This window comes from Betta splendens, chromosome 8 (assembly GCF_900634795.4).
Source record: "Betta splendens chromosome 8, fBetSpl5.4, whole genome shotgun sequence".
NCBI classification, from domain to species: domain Eukaryota; kingdom Metazoa; phylum Chordata; class Actinopteri; order Anabantiformes; family Osphronemidae; genus Betta; species Betta splendens.
Genome location: NC_040888.2, coordinates 4,899,961 through 4,921,181, shown reverse-complemented (window position 1 = coordinate 4,921,181; position 21,221 = coordinate 4,899,961). Strand labels below are relative to the sequence as shown.

Below are 21,221 nucleotides of genomic sequence, written 5' to 3'. Positions count from 1 at the left end.
AGACAAAAATATATATTACTTATAATTATGCTTCGATTTATTTTGTGTATTATAACAAAATTTAAATGACAAATTTGAAACTATACAACACACAAAATTTAATTAAATTACAGTAAAAATGTAGTTTTTGTTATTGTGTGTAATGTATTATTCAATAAAAATAAATGTATTTGGTACAAATGCTGTGCCATTTTTAATGTCTTTGTGAGGCTAACTCTAAAGAGTTTAACACATTGTTACTGTACTGCATCTGTTAAATTAAAAATGATCAATGATAACCAGTAGTCAAAAAAGCTTTACATTTTTGTTACTGTCAGAAAAAAAACTGTCTCGTCATTATGTCATAAAACTCCACAGTGTTGCACGGCACAGAAAACATAAGAAGGGACTGAGTATTGAGGAAGTGCAATAAACTCACTTCTCCTTTAGGGTTTAGAACAGTTTAGAAGACATCGAGTAATCTGTCAAATTGTACATGGACATGGGCCGTTTTCTTTTATTTTCTCTGCTCACTGATCTACTTTTGATAGGTAAGATGTTATTTTTGTCTCTTCTGCCATTATAGGCATTGCTTACTAAATCTTTAATCGATTCAGTGTTCTAAAAAACAATATACCAGTAAATTAGATATCACAGCTCTAGTTGTAGCAGTTCAGTGGTTATTTTGAAACATGATTTGAGTATTTAAAATATCTGTAATTTGTCTTTTATTGTTTCCAGAGAGCATTACAATGGAAAACTGCAAATTTCGTCCAGCCAAGGAGATTGGGCAGAAAGTCGGGCAGTCTGCTGAGCTCCAATGTGGTGTGTCCTGTTCAAACAAGCACGTGCACTATGAGTGGTTTGTATTCAAAGAACACAGCCATTATCATGTCAACCTGACTGGAGCCCCATTAAAATATAACCTGGTTGGAGGATCTTTACACATCAAATCAGTTAACAACAACGACAGCGGGATCTACTACTGTGCTGCAATGTGGCCTAGGGAATCAACGCGGAACCGACAGTATGTAGGAGAAGGTACAACACTGATAGTAAGAGGTAAGAGAGAAAAACTCAACTTCAACCATATTTAGACTCTTGGCTTCTAATTGGAGACTCACAGTTTGTTTTTGTATTTAGGACATGGAACACGATTAGTGAAGTACATTCTCTTGTGGCTATCATTTGTGCTGTTAAGCATATACAGCATTGTAATACTGTCACTTATAATAAAAAAGGTAAACATCTTCACTACATGTTAACATTCATATAATGTGTTCACAAAGTGCTGTTCACTTCATGAACACAACTCTAAATAGTAAAAGTGGACGAATGACAAAGGAACCCACTCTTCTCTGTTCTAGTGTGGCTGCAATCGGAGCAAATCCACAAAGGCAGAAGAAACTGATAAGGTTGTACAAGTATCTGATTGATTTAATGTTTGTTACATTACTTGACTGTTTACTAAATCAGGAAAAAGCTCACAGAAGAAAAATGATAAAAAGGAACTAAGAGTTTCACTAATTACTGAATAGTTACAACATAACATCATCATACATAATACTTTCATTTTTTTAAAACAAAATTAATACATAAAGATTTTATATCTGCTTTTATATTAACAGACCACCTCCGATAAAAAAGCAGCTAAAAGGAGAACACAGTTTCGTGATGTACTAGAAGAAATGTACAGCAATAGGAATACGGGAAGAAAAAAACAAAGTGTGGGCAGAGACAAGGTTGAGGTAGGTCTTGTTGCAACAAGTTATGGTTGGGTTGGGCAAGAGTGAAACTTCTGCATGGTTTGTGTTCCAGCAGCTCTGTACTTTCCTGCCTATCTCAAAGTCTGCCATTGTCGTTTTCATGGCATTCTGAACACGAATAGTGTCTTACTGCAGTCTCTTTGCAGGCTGCAAGTACTGACTTTACCGACTCGAATGATGACATTTATCAGAATGTCTAACACCTGCACAGGATAGTATCGAAGGACAGGACCAGACCTTCATCATCCCGACTGGATGAAGAATCCTGAATCTATTGTAGCCAGTGAACTGAATGAATCAGCAAAAGTTATTTATGCGCTTGCTCAACATTTCTCAATGGATAAACAAACACCACAATGAAGCTGCTGTGCAGATTCAGGTTTTTTATGGCTTCTGGAATGAGATTTACATTTCTCAGAAATAAGATCAGTGTTTGGGGATAAAAAAGCTAAATTCAGGACATACTTACATATTATTCCAGAAATTTCCTAATTTATTGTATGTTATTATCTGTGAAAAACAGCAGAAACCACCAAAAAGTTGTAAAAAAGTGTTTTTAATCAAAACGTCCTGATCCCAACCACAAGATTTCAAGGCGAATACTGTATAACCCCAGAAAGATTCAAAAGACATACAGATCATTGCATATTTAATAAAGCACATTCAAGAGGTTCTTTACAGTAAGGCACCTTTCACCATCCTGCTTGTGGGCACTGTCACAACATCCTGTTTATATTCGAAGTGCATCGGTTTTCTTATAGAATAAAACTAAACAAAACCTGAAAATAAGTTGCATTTGCATCTTCTTCTCAATGGATTTGACTAATTTAAGTTACCACTTAAATGCTGAAAAAATATGGGATTTCATTGATTTTTAACACATTCGAGAAAGCAGTAGAATAGTAGTGATGTTTATGTGACACATTATTTGTGGTTTTACATCCTTACAGTTGACAGTCTTAATTAATTTGTTCCTTTCGTCTCCCCTTCTCACTATTCTAAAGCAAACCCTTGAACGAGGAAATTCCATTTTTTAAACTGAGCCATGTCATGCGCAGCTTCCTGTCTCTACTCTGGTACAAAAACAATGATGTGTAATAGCTGCTCTAGTTCTAAGGCTGAATAGTTTTAATTTGGTGTTACCCTTATCATTAACAACAGAACTTGAATGTATTGTATTGAATGTATATGTAATATATATGTAAAGAATGTAAAACAATAACCATTTTTTTTAACCTAGAGTGACTCTTTGTAATCATCCAACACTATTTTTAACATACCTTCTGAGGAACTGGTCCTCTTTCACAGCATACAGTACAGTCATCTTAAGGAATTAACACATCTGGAAAAAAAAACATTTTCCAACATAGCCCATGGAAAGCATGACTCACCTGATGAGCCAAATATCAGACTCACACCTCACAATTATTGCTCTATGAAGCAGTTGAAAGAATAAAAAAACCTTTAAGAACACGTTGACTGTTGCTGTAGATGAAGCTGTGTCCTGTTTGCACAGATCATTTCTCACCATATCAGTCGTTGAGATACATTTTCTTCAACTTTGATATTTATAAAACATCTGGGCATCTGGGAGCACACCAAGGCTTACAGTTGTTCACTAGTCATTTAAATATGAACATATTGATTAACTACATCAAAAATACCCTAAATTCTTCCGAACAAAAACCTTTGGCATGATTTCTTCACAAAGAATATAGATTTCCAACTACCTTGCTTTAACTGATAAAAAATTGAATTAACTTTCAATATACTTTGCATCGACTGTGTGACTGTTACGAATGGAAAATGGCCTCCAAGCCAAAATCTGCATAGTGGCCACACACAAGGGGACCAGACACACCAAATAGAACATGACACTGTGGATGCTCTCCAGGGTGCTGGAAAGAAGAAAATGTTAGTTAAACTGTGAGGCCGTGCTGTGCCACCCCTAAATACACTTCTTTAAAAATCACTATTTGTTTTGATGGTGCATCTAGTATAATGTTACCGAGTTTGTTGTGCAACCGCTACAAAAGGAATACAATTATGTTACGGACAAGAAAGTGTCTTTACCTTGGATTTGAAATATTTCCTGCATCTTTCAGCTTTTCATATCCAAATTGGTTGAGGATATTAAGCACCATCATAGGGGCCAGAGACTGACCTGGCTTGGTGAACAAAGCATTTGTCCCAAACACCATGGACGATAGAGGGGAACTGAAGCAAGGCAAAGACAAACTCATTGCAAAAAACAATAATATCTTTTTGTACTGCCTTGCATCAATATGTACACATGTAAATGACAACTGTAAATCACCTTATTGTGCCCTCAAATGCAAACATATACCGATCAAAAATATATATTTGTACCAATAAACATACTTTTACCTTCGTTTGTACTGCTGTAGGTCTGTGTCAATGATGTCAGCCAAAGGAAGGCCAAAAAGACTGAAGGCTGCTTGAATTATGACCCTGCATAAACCATGAGGGAGTGAAGGATTATTAAGTCATTATTAGAATTTGGAAAAATGCCAGGGCTCATTTAACCTCTTACATGTTAATGGTGAGGAAAAATGCCAGGAAATAGTAGTGCTGTGGTCCAAGCAATAGCATTATAACTGCCATTCCACCTTCTACATAGAAGGTGAAAAGGATGATCTTGTAGTAGCCGAGACCACGAAGCAGACTCTGACAGCTCAGTACTAGCAACTGGAATGAACATGAGGATTATACGAAGAACAATAGGGTGAAGTTTTTAGTAAAAACTGAAATTAGGGTTAGTGTTAATACTGACAATACAACATCAGCAGAACAGGAAAAGAAAAAAATACCTGTGGACAGATGAATCCTGCTCCATACATGATGCTCTTAGCAAGTGATGGAAGCACATCCGGAGGTATCAGGTGCTCAGTAAATATCATTGTAAAATTATTGAAGAAAGCCAACATGAAAACCTGGAAGAAGTTCATGAGCACAAAGAGCTGAAAGTCCCTGTTGGTCAGTATTTGCCACATCAAGGTTTTCAACATGGAAAAGGAAAATGCTGACTGGGGGGTCTGGTCAACAGACACAAGATCTGATTCAGATCCTTTGTTATCAAAGCGGCTCTCACTGTGGATGCCAGTATAGCACATGCACAAACAGCTTATGACAGCGATTAGCACCGTAAAGGCTTGGAAGGCACTAAAGTTTTCCATGTTTTTGGACACAACACCACAGAAGAGGACACTGGAGGAACCAATGAGAGAGGCCACCTACAAAGTTAAAAAAGTGAAGTCATAATAGGAAGCATTAACAAAAAAGATGGAGGACGTGTATAGATGTATATAAGTCCCTTACTTGGCTGTACTTTATAAGTCTTAGTCGGTTTTGATGATGGCTGGAAATCTCTGCAAACAATGCACACTGTGCCAACAGCACAAAAGTCAGCATTCCATCAAAAGCACAGAGCGCCACCACCAAGTGTAAGCCACATAACCAGTCATCAGGGCTGTAGGACCGCCATGGGAACCAGGCTAGAAGAAAAGCCAGCGAGTAGAAAGGAGCACCGTACAGGATAGAGAGACGTCGCTGAGAGCAGCAGGGCACCCTGGAGTTATCTTGCAGGTAGCCAAACAGAGGATCATTGACTGCATTCCACACCATGTACACCACCTTTGGAAAAAGATGTTCCAACGATTATTAATGTAGGCTCATGCATGCAAATATCATGCTATTTCCTGATTTACATGATTGTACGCATTTCTGTACAGCTACACACATGAACTGAGAATATACAGTAAAGATTTAAGCTCAGGTAACAACCATTTCTGTTCTGTATAATTTATATTTATTCCAGTGTTTATAGACACATCATAAACAGCAGTGTACCAAACACACACACACACATACACACACACACACACACACACACACTCTCACTCACTTGTGACTGGTGGAATGCTCCTTCTGATATCTTGTACGTGTTGAGGAAAAGCTTGACGTAGTAGAAGCTAAATATGTTGTTAATCATAGCAGAGCCCAGAGTGGTCATGGCATAGGCCAGAGCTGCGGGGTTAACCCCAAAGTAGATCAGGTAACGCATTAGATTCATTCTCCCGAAGCGCATAGCTGAGGCAGGGGTCTCCTCCACGGGCATGGCAGCGCTGTTCCTGTCGCTTTAATATGCACAACCAAGCCAACTTTCTCTGTACACGTTACGTTAACGTGCATTCACAGTTTAACATTCCTAATAGCTTCTGCTACTAGCAAAGACTGGACAAAGACCTACGATTTGAGGATAGAAAAAAAATGATTTTTATGAATATTCGCAAATCCCGATGTTCAGTCTCTTTAACCTTCCAATCCCTAACAGTTTCATTACATATTTGCTAGATTTGCTTTTGTAAATTGTGTAAAATCTTGTCCAGACTAGCATTGGCCAGCTAACGTCAAACTAATATCCTGATAAACTCCATTCCTGCTTCTTTAGGGGGCGGGACTTTATGGCAATAAACAAACACCTGATTTGTTGAGCGGATTGTCGCGCTTCACTTGCTGTCTCGTGATTCGCCGAAAAAATGTCTGTCTGACAATGCAGGAAGTTACGACGATAAAATGATTTATTTCATTTCTTTTATGGTCTGTCATTTTTATTGGATTTTTCAAAATTTTACATTGTGCCTAATTAAGCTGGATAAATAAAGAAAGAAGGCGTTTATGAATTTTTAAACACCTGCCACCTAGCGGTTATTGGGGTGAATTAGCCAGTTGCCACGTTGCTGTAAGGACAACAGACTTGGAGCCTCACACACCGGGAGGATGCAGTTTATGTTTCTCCACACACGGTGGTGGACACACAACTTCCTGCTAGCTAACGCACAGCTTTGTATCAGCTTGCTGTCTGGTGGTGGGGGAGCCCGTCCCTTGGCTTCAAAATGCTAACGGATCGGATTTTAGAGGAAGAGTTTGAGAAGGATGAAAAGTCTTGGTACGACCCGCAGGACCTTGAACACGGTAAGAGCCGCTCGGTCGCACCCTGAGCTGCGCGTCATGATGTTACCACTACACCGATGGACTAAGTTGTAATAATGTCACTGTCACCAGAGGAGATGGCATTTGTTTTACAGGATGATAGGAATGAGAAAAACAGTCTCTCACCTAGAAACGAGGTGCTCGTTTCACTCTTTATTATTATGAATATAAATATTAGTCTGGACGGTTGCGGTCCAGTAACTTGTTGGTGTAGTGGGGAAGAAACGCATTCACCTCAGCAGACGCATGAAGCAACAGAAAGGGCTTCAGCTGCATTTATTCACGCACTGTTGCTGTCGGCACAGAGTTATTTCCCACTGTTACTGTTCTCCGATGAAGTCTTGTTTTGCCTTGTTCACGTTGGTCACGGGATCAAATCTGAGACATCCTGAGAGCCAGGATTTCCTGAGGGGGTGCTGGTCCTGGGTTGATTATTTTCTGATAAACTATTCAACGGAAGAGCTATAGTTTCTAATGCGGACTGAATAAACTGATAGATAATATACCTACACGTCCCGTTGTATGTGCACAGCATGGCAAAGGTCTTATTAATTCAGAGGGACAATCAACACTGTTGTTGGACAAGATCCAAAGTGAGGAGGGGGAAGGGTCATAAGAAGATCCCAAGGCATGCCTTAAATTCCTCTCATTCACTAATAGTGTGAGACAATGAGTTTTGTGTGGGTGTGTACGCCGCACAACTGCAAGTCTTTCCATGCGCTTCTCCACACTTCATGCCTGCGTTTAGGCATCGGCGCCGCCGTTCGTCTGACGTCTCCGTCTTTTCCTGCGCCCGCACAGATCTCCACTTGGCAGCAGAGCTGGGAAAAGCCCTCCTGGACAGGAACCACGAGCTGGAGCAGGCCCTGCAGCAGATGTACGCCACCAACCAGGAGCAGCTGCAGGAGATCGAGGTGAGAAATGTTAGGAAGGAGCTAAGCCTGAGTTTAGACACGTGGGAACCTCACTCAAGCTTTCAATGGGATGTAGTAAAAGCTAAATCTCACCAGTTTGACCTCCAGTGAGACTTTGGCATGGGGCATTGTCTTGGCAGGATGTTTATCTGCCTACTTACTGGAAAGCTTTGACCAGCTTATCTGCCACCTTCCACCTTTTACTTGGATGTTATTCAAGTAACCTAGATCTTAATTAAGGATTTGGTTTGTGTCTCATACTAATGAGCAGACAAATAAACTCCCTGGGCTCTGGTCTAAGACGGCCGTTCTACTTAACAAGATTATTGTGTATTATGTGGATCCCTAAAATATACTATTAGTACATGCATTTAATTCTGGTATTAGCAAACAATGGCGATACACTTGAGGTCGAGCACATGACATTCAGCAGGTCGCCTGAGATAAGAGTGTTAATTTGTTTACAGCAGCGAGCGAGCGGGTGGCTTGAACACATAATAAGGTTGATATGATAATCCCCATACATCCCCCTGACATCCATCCTCACTTTACCACAGAGCCTCAACTCAGCATCTTCGCTTGGATGCTGGTGTGACACAACACTGTTGCTTCTACTAAATTAACATTGCACTATATTACTATTTACAAGGGAAAACTAACTTAGGTGATGTCATGAGTTCAGCCACAGGTCCTGCCACTGAATTAAGGGTGATAAGCTTTAAATAAAGTGAGACGGAGGCAGGCAACTGCCCAAGCGCCTTTACAGATACTGAATGTATCAGTGTTCCTCAGGCAAATACAAGTCACAGATAACCAGGTATCATTCTCTGCTCTTCCCCGTCTTTTATTATCAGGAAAGCTGTAATTATGACATAGGTCCTTACAGTGTGTGTCTGTTTCTTATGCTCTGCAATTTTTGTTTGACGTTTGCCACATTACCGACTTAACTTAAACTACATTTTGTGTCTCTCCCCTTTCTCGCACTGCAGTACCTGACCAAGCAGGTGGAACTGCTGCGCCAGATGAACGACCAGCATGCCAGAGTGTATGAGCAGCTGGACACGGCCGCCAGGGACCTGGAGCAGGGCAACCACAAGCTCATACAGGACAGTCGCCTGTCCCAGCAGAAGATCCAAAGGTCAGTCGCATGAGAAACTGGCCCTCGAAAACACAGTTTCACTTATCTGTTTGGATAAGCAAGGTTGATAATATTCTCTAACACATTTGATGTTGTGCAAAACCCTGGGCCAGGTTAGTAATTCTCTCCTCCCCTTTCAGTCTAACAGACACAATCGAAGTTTTGCAGACCCACATGGAGGAGCTGCAGAGTCAGGTGGACAAGCTCAAGACTGACCAGGCAGAGCGCAGACGCAGCCTCGGAGCGCAGAGCGTGTCCTGCCTCAAGGAACTGTATGACCTACACCATGACAGGTGCCCGCCTTGTATTTGGTTACAGCAGAACTACACAGTTTGACAAAGGTGTCATTTTCACCAGCCATGTGGAAGCTACCTTTACTTCAGTGCAAACAAGTGAAGGGTAGTTTAAAGCATTTGGAGATTTAAAGAGTGAGGCCTCCTGTCTGATCTTCTCTTAACCTATTGCACTAGTGTCTCAGTCCACTGATGCTGACGAGACAGCTTCAGGTCACCCACAACCAGACCAGGTCATGTAAACATAATCCCAAAGGAGTTAAACCTGCTCATCAGTGACTCACACATTCACTGGCTGTACAGTAGCTTGCTGCATATATGTCTTTTGAGATTATTTGATTTAGAATGTGGAGTCATATCTTTTCATTTGCCCGAGAACATCACTTATTTCTGTGCACCTTTATACATAACAATTAATTTTTTTGACATTATCCTTTGCCCCACCTGGTGAATCAGGCATCTAGCCCACAAAAGCCTGCATGTGGACGGACTCTGGCCACCTCAGGACACTCTCTGCGACCGGGACCGACGTCAAGACCCCGAGGAGGAGAAGGTGGCTCTGCAGCGCTCCATCCAGACCCTCAAAAGCCAGATAGCTGTGGAGAGGAGCCGCCGAGAGGCCGCCGAGAAGGAGACTGAGCTGACAGCCAGGGAGTACAGCGGCTTGGAGCAGCGGCTGGCTCTGCTTGCTGGCTGCCAGGCCAGGCTGAGGGAGCTGGAGGCTGAAGTGGAGCAGCTGCGACTTTGCTGGCGCGCCGACTGTGCCAGGTTAGGACTGGCGGGTGTGCGATGATTCACCGTTTATGCCGCACAGCGAACCACTTACACTCCCGTCTCCCCAGTGTACGAAGACCGGATCAGCTGCTGTTGCCGGACACGGTGTTTTTTGCCTCGGAGGAAAAGCCCAGTTCGTGGGAGAGTGAGGCAGAGGAGAAGGCGGAGAACGGCGATGACCAGAGAAGACACCGCCGCCAGAGGTGCAACAGTGACAGTGTTCTGAGAGCGACCAATCCCGATGAAATCCGCCGTGGCCACGAGCAGCTGTGCATTAGAAGAGCGGAGGCGGTGAAACAGAGGGGCATCTCTCTGCTCAACGAGGTGGACGCACAGTACAGCGCGCTGCAGGTGAGTATTCAGAGCGCCTGCTGCAACCTATGCATAAGTGAGCGTCGAGGTCCGGCTCTGAATGCGCTCTCCCACACCCTGTTACTGTTGTGTAGGTGAAATATGACGAGCTGCTGCGGCGGTGCCAGCTAGCGTCAGACGAGCTCAGCCACAAAGCCGTCCAGACGTCCAGCAGTCCCCTTCAGAGCGCCCGGGCTCGGCGCCGTCCGTCCAGCGCCGCTCCGTTGGACCTCACCGTGGTTCTGGAGGACGTCCAGCAGCCCGAGTACAAGGCGCTTTTCAAAGAGATCTTCACCTGCATCCGAAAAAGCAGGGAGGACCTCGGCGAGAACAGGCGGCCACTGGTGGACGGCGTTCCGCAGGGCTCTGCCTAGAGATCTGTGAAAAAACGCTGAGGGTGCTTTTTAATAGAAACACACAGAGCAAGCACAGTGATGAAAGCACACTTGCTTATTTGCGTCTCAGATATTCTGCAGTCCTCCCACAATATCTCCTGCCGTGTTGATGCACCCGTGCTTCTGTCAGTCTGCACTGTTCCTTTTTGTTCTGTTCTGGTAAATGTTTTCAGACTTGTTACATGAAGCAGCTAAACTATTTAAGGGTTTATACGCAAACATGGGAGGTAATTTTAGATTGGAAATATTTATAGTAATATTTAATTATATAATAATTATAAATAATTATAGTATATTTATATAGTACTTTCAGTCACTATGTCTATTCTACAACAGTATTCAGTTAATCGCGACCAGTTGCCTGCACCAGAAATGTTGAGTATTGTTTATTGTTAGAGACAAGGCTGATGTATGTGACTTACGTAGATGGATATGAAGCGGATGTTGAGATGTTGTAATAGGTTGACAAACTGTAGCTGTGTAATAACTGAATGCTATCGACATTCATAGAAACAGGAGCTAGTTTGCGTTGGGTTTCATAAGAGTGGCAATAGTAAGTTAAGGCTCACTGGTGAAAAATATTAACGGTCTCTTTGTGTCGTCACATCATGTAAAGCTCAAGCTCTGCCAAGTGTCTTTATGCCAGTATGGTTCTGCACTTTTTATGACTGAATGTGTATATTTATTTTTTGACAGACGTTTCAAAGACTTGCCTGCTATTTATTGACTTTGTTGATGATGGTTCAAAGCACATTAGTCAGTGTAATTACTGTTACACAGTGGAAAAAGAAAGTGAGTGACACCAGCTTTTTCTCACCCACTTCTTCCCATCTATGCAACATAAGTTGTGTTGACCTTGATTGTGTGAATAACTGACTATATTTCAATATTTATTTCTGACCTTCTACTGTTGATGTGCTCTGTATTCCATTGGTCACTGGTGTTAAACGCATTTTTGCTTGCAACTAACTAGTAAATTCTACTGATGCATGAGCCTGTTGAGTTTTCTGTTTTGTGTCAAATTCAACAACACTGTAAATCGACAGTGTTATGAAAACACTATTATTTTTATTTATTTATTTATTTAGTGGTTGTATTGTGGTAATAGATAAAAATCACTATGACGAAAGTCCCGCCATTACAAAAATGATCACAACAACAATCAAGTTGAAACACATCAGGTTTGTGGCATTGACCACATGGCCAGAGGATATTTCATTAATGTAATGTAATATCCAAAAGCAATTTCAAATGTTTAGAGCTTTAATTTTTATCAGCAGAAGTCATTTACTGCATTTTCCTAATGTGAATAATTATAGGCGTCCACCGTTCCCACGTTAGATTTAAATAGAAGTGACAACAGGTACAAAGAAGTAGCAAGAACAGACAAATGTAGCATTTGAAAAGCGCTAGAGGACTACGCACGTGTTGTTATTAGCAACAGAACACTGATGATGCAACAATGTATAACGTTGTTCACCACGAACATCAGCTAAAGCAAATTGCTGGCCACAGGAGAGGCGGTCGAGGTAATGCCACTAACTCGGTAATACACAGGAACTCTTGTGCTACACAGGAAACCTGTGTAACAGTAAAGCCTTCGTCTAACTAATGTAACGTGACTGAGTACAAACGATAATCAATATAGTTATATAACTCTAAATAATTTCCAACATAGGTAAATACTCTACTCATCTCTATTAGCAGCAATGTATGGCTATGTCGTCGGTGGTAGCGTGGCCGAGTGGTCTAAGGCGCTGGATTTAGGCTCCAGTCATTTCGATGGCGTGGGTTCGAATCCCACCGCTGCCAATGTGCTCTTATTTTGTTGATTTGACACTTACGGCCACAAAGGAAAAAAGCTTCCTAAAGCCATTTTACACGTCTTTCTGCGCATTTGGCCTCAACAAATAAACATAGACGCCTGAAAGATTCATCCATGGTGACTGTGCGCCCTCTTCTGGCAGCCTCTATGGGCATTAACAGCTTGTGAAGAAAGCGTTGGAAAAATGTAACATGCCTATGTTTTCTATTTTATCACTTTAAATAGAGAAGACATAGGAATTAATTATTCGAGGCAAACCACAGTCATTAGTATTCATCATTAGTGCTTTTTATTTCAAAAATGTACAAAACTACTAATTATATACTAATTAACTCTAAATATGTGTTAATCTCATTAATTCATTGTCATAGAAACTAGGAGCATGCTATAAATCTGTGGCAAAGTCAATCACTATATCAATAATTGTAATACAAAACCTACAGTAAATTCAAACTGCAGACAAGTCCATCTTAGGTTTTGTGCTTATTAGCAGCCTGGTGGTATGACTATTTCTAAATATCACACACATATCAGTATCACAAAGAAGACATAATTACATTGAACATGTGCACAACTTAGTGTTCTTGAAAGCTTGAGGACAAGTTTTATTTTCAAAACGAGTTGTATTAAACATGTCTGTTTTAGCGTAATAGTTACAGTGCCTTAGCTAGCTCATCCGTGTCCAGACAGTACAGTACAGTCAGAATCACTTAAGTGTGACAGACTATGCAGAATAACATCAATAGAAATGAGCTAAGAATCATTAGTAGCAGCTGGACTATGTGTCGCAAAAGCTTGGAGGTCCAGGGTGTGTTGAACGGACATGAGCCGGGTCGTGGCTCTCTGGACTCCAGGTACTGCTCCACAGAGTCCACCAGGCTGTAGGTCTTTGGACAGTAACCCAGCTCTTTACGGGCCTTGTCTATCTTGAATGTGTGGTTCACTGCTATGGTTCTTACCTGCAGTGGAAGAGTAATCATTTATTAAATCGTTTTTATTAACATAACATGATTCATTCTTCTGCTGCAGAAACCTAAGCACCAAAAACAACCTTCCCTTAAGTTAATGACCCGAACTGACCCCAGGTTAAGCAACTGGGTTTTACATTCTGGTCGCCTGATGCCTCCAGTTACTGCATCTTCTTACATACTGGGTTTAAGGTGTCTGCATGTCCAGTGCACCAGGGGCAAGAAGATTTTTCAATCATAACACAGCCCTCCCAACTTGTCTGTATGACCCACGCAGAGAACTTGATTTGACAACTTAATATTGTCAAAAGTGGGGATGCAGAATTTTAAATAGCTTAAATTTGCTGTCTAACATTATAAATACTGGTCACTCATGAATTGACGGAGGTGACTTCCTGTACACTCCATCTTAAACTTCCTGCTCTGACTCTGGGCAGGTTATGTTTTATTCACAGGACAATCATCAATCCCCCGGCTGGCAGCTGTCTGACAGAATGAGCTCCAGGTGCAGGCCCACGGTGCTCGGCTTCGGTTTCGGCCTCATCACACATTCATGAGGACTTTACAGGTCATGACGGCGGCTCCTTAAGAAGCCTCATCGAGGCTTCCCTCATTAGGTTTTGTAATAATAATGCTACAGATCCTATGGGTGTGTTAGAAGGTTTAAAGTGACTAATAAATCTTTGGGACGTTATTATCTGCTTATTATTCCGCTATTATTCTTTGGTTAATTCTAGGTTCGCTCAGGTTTTTTCATCATTCATAAACAATAGAAGGAGGGGAGAGAAAGGGGCTGATAGGAAAATACCCTAATGAGATGCGATGATCTCTGTCGTCACTACAATGTGACAGAGACTTAAACAAGAATATACAGTACTCATTAAAGCGTATGTAACCAAATCCACCCCATTAGCCACTACACATATGCATGTGTCCACACACCGATACAGAGTGTGTAACTTTCAGCCCTTCAGTATCACGTCTTTACTGTATGATGCATAATACATCTCGCAGTGAGTTCACTCGGCTCAGGCGGCTGGTTCGAGTTCAGCCGCAGAACTGCATGGAAAACCGGACACGGGGGACAGGAAACGGCTGCAGCTCCAAAACCCATAAGAAAGAAAAGGATGATCACCTCATTTCTGGTGAAAAGGAGAGGCACGTTTATCAGTGGTCTCAGAGCTAAATGCAGGTTTTCCACCACGATGGCTGGAGACACACACAGACACATTGTGTTAGTTAAATTGTGTGAAAGTCTTTAAAGCATGAGGACGATCTCAAAGACCCACCTGCTGAATAGACGAGCGACACGGGCAGATTTATCAGGGGTCTGCGGCAGCCCAGCTTATTAAACTGCAGAGGAAAATCCAGCCGGTCAAGACAAACACATTAAAAACGGTAGATGTCGCTCATTGAACTTTGCACCCACCAAAGGCGTCAACCACTCGAACAGATTGACCGAAACGCCGTCATTGATGAAGTAGACCTGTCCACTCTGCACCAAGAAAGAGACGACGCTGTTAAAATCCATTACCTGGCGTGCAGGTGTTTCATCTCCTAATCTAACGTGTGACGTGTGACTCACAGCGACGCAGCTCCTCTTCCCAGTCAGAGCCTCGGCCGCCAGCGTGTGGGCCAGAACCAGGTTGTCCACGTGCACCCAGTTCATCCTGGACTGGGGGTTCCCGAACCTGAAGCTGAACAGGCGCCGCTCCACATTCACCTGAACACAGGTGTTATCAGACACCGATAGTAAACCCTACGGTTTATTGTATTTTTATAGCTACACGTGACTTTCACATTGTGTCAGTGTAGTCAAAGGAAAGTGAATCTGAGACAATTACATGAAGCCAACAAGGTTGAGCGAAACCTGCTGCACATTCAAAGTCAGCCCTCAAACTCAAACTACACAGAAAAGCCCTTCGACAGGTTGCACTGCTGCTCCGCAGAAGACAGCCTGGAAGAAAAGGAGGCTGTAACCGGACGCCCGAGCAGCTTCATCAATAATGCAGAGCCATCGGGCCGGAACACATTCTGCCGCCGAGGCGTCACACGCCGCAGCCCGAGCACGAAGGAGCCCATCACAGGGCAACGCACGCGGCCTCTCACCATCACTCTGTGGAGGTGCCGCCTCTCCTCCGGGCCGTAGATGCCGCAGGGCCGGAGGGCGCAGGTCCGCAGCAGGCCTCCACCTTCACATTTCAAATTCAAACTTTCACTGAGTCCACACAGGATGACATCATCACACCACGTTATTCAAGTCTTTCTAGGCACAAGCTCCCGCAGCAGATACATGAAGCTAACCTGCCATATATAATAATCTAATCTAATCTCTGAGTTAATTAAGTGTGTTAGATGGTGCTTGTGCAGGTGCAGGGTTACTGCGGCGCAGGACGCGTGAGGCCTGTTGACGCGCAGCACGCAGCGGGGCAACAATCCCATTCAAATGCATCAAAACGTAAGCGCGTGCCACCGGGTTTCCATAGCAACCACGCGGGGCGGTCGCCTGCGCTCACCGTTCAGGGCGCACCCGTTAGCCGTGAGGACCGACTGCTCCGCGATGGCTTTGGTCCGGGAGTAGTGGTCGATGTGCTGGAATGGACAGAGACGGACAGAGACCAGCGGTGGAGGCGCGGCTTCGCGGCCCGAACCCGGTTCGGCTGCTACTCACCGTGTCCGGGCGCACGGGCGACACGGAGGCCTCGTCGCCGTCCTCGATGGGCTTTCCATTGAAGACCACGTTGATGGTGCTGGTGTACACCAGCCGGGGTATGCTCCTCTCCTTACACACTGTAGACGGAGCAGAGGAGGTCAGTGTGGACGTGAAAGCGTCCACCTTCATCGTGTGCAAAGCATTAAGCTTCAGCGACGGAACGTTTTTGCCATTAACTCCCCACCAGGGGAATTTTCAGCGTGAACTTACACTTTATGACATTATGAGTCCCTCCAATGTTCACTGACTCCACGTGCTCTTTCCTCAGCTGGAATAAAAGATTTGTGGTTTTAGAATAAATGTGTTGTTAACCCAAAGTAACAGGGACCTCGCGTTTGCCGTTCACTGACAGCTGGACATTGGATTCTCTGTTCAGCAAATAGAGGATGGACATAAACTAACACTGTAAGTCCAGGTCACTCCAGTTCAGGCGGACAGGAACGCTTTTGGATGTGAGGTCTTCATGAATTAAGAGAAAATTAGGAGAACCTTCGCGGACGACGTTGTTATTCATTTCCATTGATTTCAGAGGTTCTGTGACTTTTCATTGAAGAATTGTGTTCTGAGAAGACGCTAAATAAACGTGGCCTCACCTGTTCTGGTCCAGACATGCCGCAGGACGCGGTGTGAAATACACAGTCGACCCCGTCACACACTTTATACATGGAGGAGTAGTCGCAGATGTCGCTCTGTGTGGAGGAGACCGGACAAATGACAGATAGAATCTAATGCTCGTCGCATCATAAGATCATTTTTATCATCAACACTGGGGCGCGAGCCATGACCTATGACCTCTGCCCCAGGTAGCAGCAGGTGCCCATCACTCGAGTGCGTCTTTTTGGAAACTAGCCTCAATACAATGACACACATCGTAGCTGAGGGCTCCGCGGGTCCAGAGGGGCCGAGGCCGGGCCGTTTCGGCAGAACAACAACACCCCATACCTGATAGAAGGTCACTCCTTCAGGGATGTCACAGGGCGGCGGGTGCAGGTCCAGCAGGATCACCGACATCCCCCGGCTGGCCAGCTCTTTCCCCAGCCTGAAGCCAAAGTACCCCCCACCTCCCGTCACCACCACCCTCCCCCTGGAGTCGCCCCAGGCCACGGCCGCCTCTCTCCCCAGTCTGGCGGCGGCACACTCCACGGCGGCGCCGCCCGCGGGGGGTCCGGCGGCCCTGGGCCGCGGGGCCGCGTGGTTGAGCCACGGGGGGGCGAGGAGGGGGAGGCTGTGCGTGTGGTGCCCACTGGCCTGCAGGCGACAGAGGGCAATGCTGGGGCAGGGAAGCTGCTTCACCTGGCACAGAGAGCCGCCGCTCTCACTCATGTTGGGACTGCACAGCTCCATGGATGCTGAGGGTTTCACGAAGGCAGACGACGGTTATTCATGCTTCGCATAAGTAAACCCTATACTTCATTAAAGATACTGCAAATATGATAAAATACAGCTCAGCAATGAGATAATTATATATAATTCAAATTGTGATTATTAGATTAAAAACGTAGCTTAAGGTTATTTGCTTGATTTATCATTTTCTTTGTTATACAAGCTATGTAACGTTTAAAAGCGAATGTTACGGAGACATTTATCTGACGTAACGACGAACGACGTTTACTGGACTTAATAGCAACAAGTGTCGATGAACTCACCTTAATGGTGGCTTCGACCGCCCACATCCATACCTGCGCCGGTTGGCTCCTTAAATACTCCAGTCTACACCTTCCCTGTACTTTTTATGGTCCCTGCTGATGCCGCGTTGTTCTCACCTGTCAATCACCAGCACGTTTCACCCGTGGGACCTCCCACCGTAAAGTCCGCAGGCGTTTAAAGGATGATAAGAGTAATGATGTGGGTTTATATTAGTACGCATTATTTATGCGTTCCATTGATTGCAACATGTTTTTATTTATATTTCGTTGTAATGTTTAGGGTATTTTAATTTATTTCCGATGTTTGGCTCTCACTTCTTACAGTTACAGTTAATGTTTAAACGCTGTACGTTTGCTCTAGTAAGTAAGGAATGGTTAAAACAAACATTTTCGACGTGTGTCACGTCAATTTGCACAGAATAATTTTTCTAGAATCGAACTCTAACTTTCGGTCCTTTGTTGCTTTGTGCGTGTTTTGTCGCTTCGTTACTTTGGGTCAGATGTTCGCTAAATTTAGGAGTCTGCAGGGTTATAGTAAAACAACCATCTGGTTCAATTAACACGCAAGAAACACGACAAATCCAAATGTCTGTACTAAAAAATATAAACAAAGCCTTTTCTGCACGCATACAGTATATGGAGATGGGAACTAAACTAAAAACCTAGAGGAAAAATTACAAGTGTGATTAAAGCTATATAATGTGCTTAACCTTCACTGTTCTACATTACTATAGGAACAGAGTTGATGCAGATGAACTTTGACGGACATTAACTGAGTGGCTGCTGGACACCCGGTAGAGACAGTTAAAGGTAAAATCAATCAATTAAAATCATCAGGTGGGGAGCAACCTGATGCAATCAACCAGTCCTACAAAATCTGGGCTTCAAGGATGAAATGACAACTTCCCAGGCTGTCTGCATTTGTGACTGAATCATTGCTGGAGGCTGTTTTTGAATGATCTTGTTTTTTTTTTAAGTGAACTACAATAAACAAAGAGTTTCACCAGTACCTAGTGTAATGTATTAAAGACAAAGAACCGCTGAGGTGTTAGGAAGGTATTTTAATTTAACTTGTACTTTATTCATTTCGTATTTAGTATTAGTATTAGTATTTCGTATTCGTATTCGTATTTAGATTTTGAAGGAAATAATTGAAATGAAATATTTGTGCAAATGAAATTAAATACTTAGATTACTTTCTTGGTATTGTGTTGTCTGTTGTTGCAATGTTGAGTATTATTGTTATTTATGTGTATATTTTTGATTAGATTTACAGCTTAGGCAAGCCTGTCTTTGGAGGGTTTTATTCATTCTTGTTCTGGTTCTGTTCATTGGCAACTGAACTTGCTGTTTCTTCTTGAAAATGTGTCATATTTCAATCAAAAGGCTTCTTCATTTCTGAAGTTCACTTCTCCAGACTTGATTAAGTCTATTGTTTGAATAGTTACATGTCTTTAAGAAGAAATAGCAAGTCCAGTTGCCAATGGACAGTACAATGTGTGTGTGTGTGTGTGTGTGTGTGTGTGTGTGTGTGTGTGTGTGTGTGTGTGTGTGTGTGTGTGTGTGTGTGCAGAGTTGTATTTGCTGAAATGTACTTTCCCTGAAATCCCTGAAATGTACTCTCTCTCTTTGTACTTTAATGAGAAATCAAACGTTTCAGATTGTGTGTTATTAGGACAGCGAGTTAATAATTTATTGTATGGCACAAGGGGCAGTTAGTTAAACTCTCCTTCTTGTTCTGAAATTGGTTCATTGTAATGGTGGTCCAGAACATAGAAAGAGGAGACACAAGCATTATGCTTTAAATCAGAGTTTAAATCGTCCTGACCTATTTCACCTCATCAGTCTGTTTAAATAGCATAAAGGCTGTAAGAAGGAATGAAATAAAAAAATGAAAGTAGAAAATATCCCTCTTTTATTTTATTTGCACTCTTTTGTTTTTTGTGTGACTGATGTGTGTTTTTATCCAGCTGTTGCGGAGGTGAAGATCTTTACTCAACGCTCAGGCATCAAATGGTTCAACCTGTGTATGTCCAACATGACAGCGGGTCAGGTAGGCAGCAGCAGCCGTCATGTCCCGAGCGCAGTGGTTTTGGATGGGACAGAAATAGACGCTCCATGTTTTATTTAGCAAACAGCAGACAGACTGCCAAACCTGAGCTGACGCTTAAATGCACCGCACGTAATGAAAGGAGTGGGGGGGGGGGGGGGGGGGGGGGTGAAGCAGCTGCCAAATGACCGGAGCTCTGGAGTTTAGAAGCAATTTGTAGATAAGCTGCAATTTGAAAAAGGCATTGTGGTGAAGAGCAGCGCAATTATTTCTGATGCACTTTGCTTTTCTAATGGAGAAGTACATGAGGTGTGGATTTAATTAAGACCCTCTTCTGTCATTTAAGCCAAATTCACTGAATGGCATTCACTGCTTGTTTGAGACAGTATGAGAATCTCTGTTAATGTTATAATAGAATAACTGAAGATTATAATAGAAGATTTTCTTTCTAAATGTAACCTCATTGCACATGACTGCTGTGTGTCTCTTTGCTTCATCGGTGTCTTGATCAACAAGACAAGATCAAACGTGAACTTTATTCATCTCACAGTGGGGAAATTCGATTGCAGGAGCGGCCGCAAAGAAAACAGCAAGATGCAAAACCAGTCCGGATGTAGATGCGCAGAAATTAAAAAAAGGGCATGACGCCAACGTGACACCTTGAACAAATATGCTAAATGTTGGCTTTCATTGCCCTGAAATGTGATAAGAGGCAGCAAGACGACATTAAAACCGCCACAGGTCTTTCTGTGACGCTCGGAGGTAAAGTAACACATTAGGTTTCTGTCTATACTGTACGTCAGCACTTATTACAGGACGGCTCGGAGCAGCCTTGTGGTGATTGACGGCTTACTTTCATGGTGGATGAGTCTCTGCTTTCTGCATTTATGCACATTTAATAACAATAAATGAGCAACAAGTCCAGCAAACCGGCCTTGAATGGTTGATAAATGATTGACAATAAAACACATAAATAAATACAACTGTACATGTAGTACAGTGGTTTACTGCTACTGTGATTGCAGTAAACCAGGCAAACATAATAATATTAACAGATGTAAGTTCATTTGAGCACTGCTTGTACCTGTGTGTGTGAGGCAAAAAGTAATTCACGCCCTTATCTTTTGATAAGAAGCTTGTTTCTTTGTTATTTTAACTCTGTGGAGCTCTCCTTGTTAGTATTAGTATAACAGTATTACAGTTTTATTTGAGCACTGCTTGTACCTGTCTAGTACATGTCAGATGGGAGATGAGATGCTGTTTTCATGTTGCCAAAAATTTATAAGGGCCAATATAGAGTGGTCAAAAGCGTTTGCCTCAGTTTATATTCTCTGTTAGGTTATATTAACAGACTTGATGAACATCCAGTTCATTTGAGCACTGCTTGTACCTGTCT

At 42.8% G+C, this 21,221-nt stretch overlaps 4 protein-coding genes and 1 non-coding gene across 6 annotated transcripts; 3 read left to right on the top strand and 2 right to left on the bottom strand.

The window, feature by feature from the left end:
• The first annotated feature begins 370 nt into the window (after window positions 1–370).
• Window positions 371–4,137, top strand: si:ch211-139g16.8 (immunoglobulin superfamily member 6). The gene is made up of 6 exons (XM_029158020.3): window positions 371–530; window positions 721–1,041; window positions 1,123–1,220; window positions 1,347–1,394; window positions 1,608–1,727; window positions 1,892–4,137. The coding sequence occupies exons 1-6, from the start codon at window positions 476–478 to the stop codon at window positions 1,943–1,945; spliced, it is 696 nt and encodes a 231-aa protein (XP_029013853.1). The 5' UTR covers window positions 371–475; the 3' UTR covers window positions 1,946–4,137.
• Window positions 2,378–6,231, bottom strand: mfsd13al (major facilitator superfamily domain containing 13a-like). Its single transcript, XM_029158016.3, has 7 exons — window positions 5,671–6,231; window positions 5,085–5,399; window positions 4,577–4,999; window positions 4,300–4,454; window positions 4,134–4,217; window positions 3,819–3,962; window positions 2,378–3,643 (listed from the first exon to the last, which is right to left on the bottom strand). Exons 1-7 carry the CDS (start codon window positions 5,881–5,883, stop codon window positions 3,502–3,504), a joined length of 1,476 nt encoding a protein of 491 aa, XP_029013849.1. The 5' UTR covers window positions 5,884–6,231; the 3' UTR covers window positions 2,378–3,501.
• Window positions 6,232–6,389: 158 nt separating this feature from the next.
• Window positions 6,390–11,616, top strand: cdr2a (cerebellar degeneration-related protein 2a). Its single transcript, XM_029159955.3, has 7 exons — window positions 6,390–6,740; window positions 7,560–7,672; window positions 8,662–8,810; window positions 8,951–9,103; window positions 9,560–9,871; window positions 9,946–10,228; window positions 10,324–11,616. Exons 1-7 carry the CDS (start codon window positions 6,662–6,664, stop codon window positions 10,600–10,602), a joined length of 1,368 nt encoding a protein of 455 aa, XP_029015788.1. The 5' UTR covers window positions 6,390–6,661; the 3' UTR covers window positions 10,603–11,616.
• A 737-nt stretch (window positions 11,617–12,353) lies between these two features.
• On the top strand, window positions 12,354–12,435 carry trnal-uag (transfer RNA leucine (anticodon UAG)). The gene has a single exon. It is a non-coding gene; the product is annotated as a tRNA-Leu (tRNA).
• A 285-nt stretch (window positions 12,436–12,720) lies between these two features.
• Window positions 12,721–19,188, bottom strand: sdr42e2 (short chain dehydrogenase/reductase family 42E, member 2). Of its 2 annotated transcripts, XM_029159115.2 has the most exons (12): window positions 17,776–19,187; window positions 17,072–17,478; window positions 16,723–16,818; window positions 16,340–16,397; window positions 16,088–16,206; window positions 15,933–16,008; window positions 15,526–15,608; window positions 15,002–15,139; window positions 14,846–14,911; window positions 14,706–14,769; window positions 14,552–14,625; window positions 12,721–13,407 (listed from the first exon to the last, which is right to left on the bottom strand). In XM_029159115.2, exons 2-12 carry the CDS (start codon window positions 17,471–17,473, stop codon window positions 13,159–13,161), a joined length of 1,425 nt encoding a protein of 474 aa, XP_029014948.1. In that variant the 5' UTR covers window positions 17,474–17,478; window positions 17,776–19,187; the 3' UTR covers window positions 12,721–13,158. The 2 variants fall into 2 exon arrangements, with proteins under 2 accessions (XP_029014948.1, XP_055367003.1); XM_055511028.1 differs by lacking the exons at window positions 15,526–15,608; window positions 15,933–16,008 and having other exon boundaries at window positions 17,776–19,188.
• Between the last annotated feature and the right edge of the window lie 2,033 nt (window positions 19,189–21,221).

Coding starts and splice junctions, on each gene's coding strand:
- si:ch211-139g16.8 (XM_029158020.3), top strand. CDS start 476: ATGGACATGGGCCGTTTTCTTTTATTTTCTCTGCTCACTGATCTACTT. Junction 1,221..1,346: donor TGTCACTTATAATAAAAAAG/GTAAACATCTTC, acceptor TCTCTGTTCTAG/TGTGGCTGCAATCGGAGCAA. Junction 1,728..1,891: donor TGGGCAGAGACAAGGTTGAG/GTAGGTCTTGTT, acceptor GTCTCTTTGCAG/GCTGCAAGTACTGACTTTAC.
- mfsd13al (XM_029158016.3), bottom strand. CDS start 5,883: ATGCCCGTGGAGGAGACCCCTGCCTCAGCTATGCGCTTCGGGAGAATG. Junction 4,455..4,576: donor CAGGATTCATCTGTCCACAG/GTATTTTTTTCT, acceptor TGTTCATTCCAG/TTGCTAGTACTGAGCTGTCA. Junction 3,644..3,818: donor GGAAATATTTCAAATCCAAG/GTAAAGACACTT, acceptor TCTTCTTTCCAG/CACCCTGGAGAGCATCCACA.
- cdr2a (XM_029159955.3), top strand. CDS start 6,662: ATGCTAACGGATCGGATTTTAGAGGAAGAGTTTGAGAAGGATGAAAAG. Junction 6,741..7,559: donor CCCGCAGGACCTTGAACACG/GTAAGAGCCGCT, acceptor GCGCCCGCACAG/ATCTCCACTTGGCAGCAGAG. Junction 10,229..10,323: donor CACAGTACAGCGCGCTGCAG/GTGAGTATTCAG, acceptor ACTGTTGTGTAG/GTGAAATATGACGAGCTGCT.
- sdr42e2 (XM_029159115.2), bottom strand. CDS start 17,473: ATGGAGCTGTGCAGTCCCAACATGAGTGAGAGCGGCGGCTCTCTGTGC. Junction 15,140..15,525: donor GGCACCTCCACAGAGTGATG/GTGAGAGGCCGC, acceptor ACCTGTGTTCAG/GTGAATGTGGAGCGGCGCCT. Junction 13,408..14,551: donor TCCTTTTCACCAGAAATGAG/GTGATCATCCTT, acceptor CTTCCACTGCAG/GTAAGAACCATAGCAGTGAA.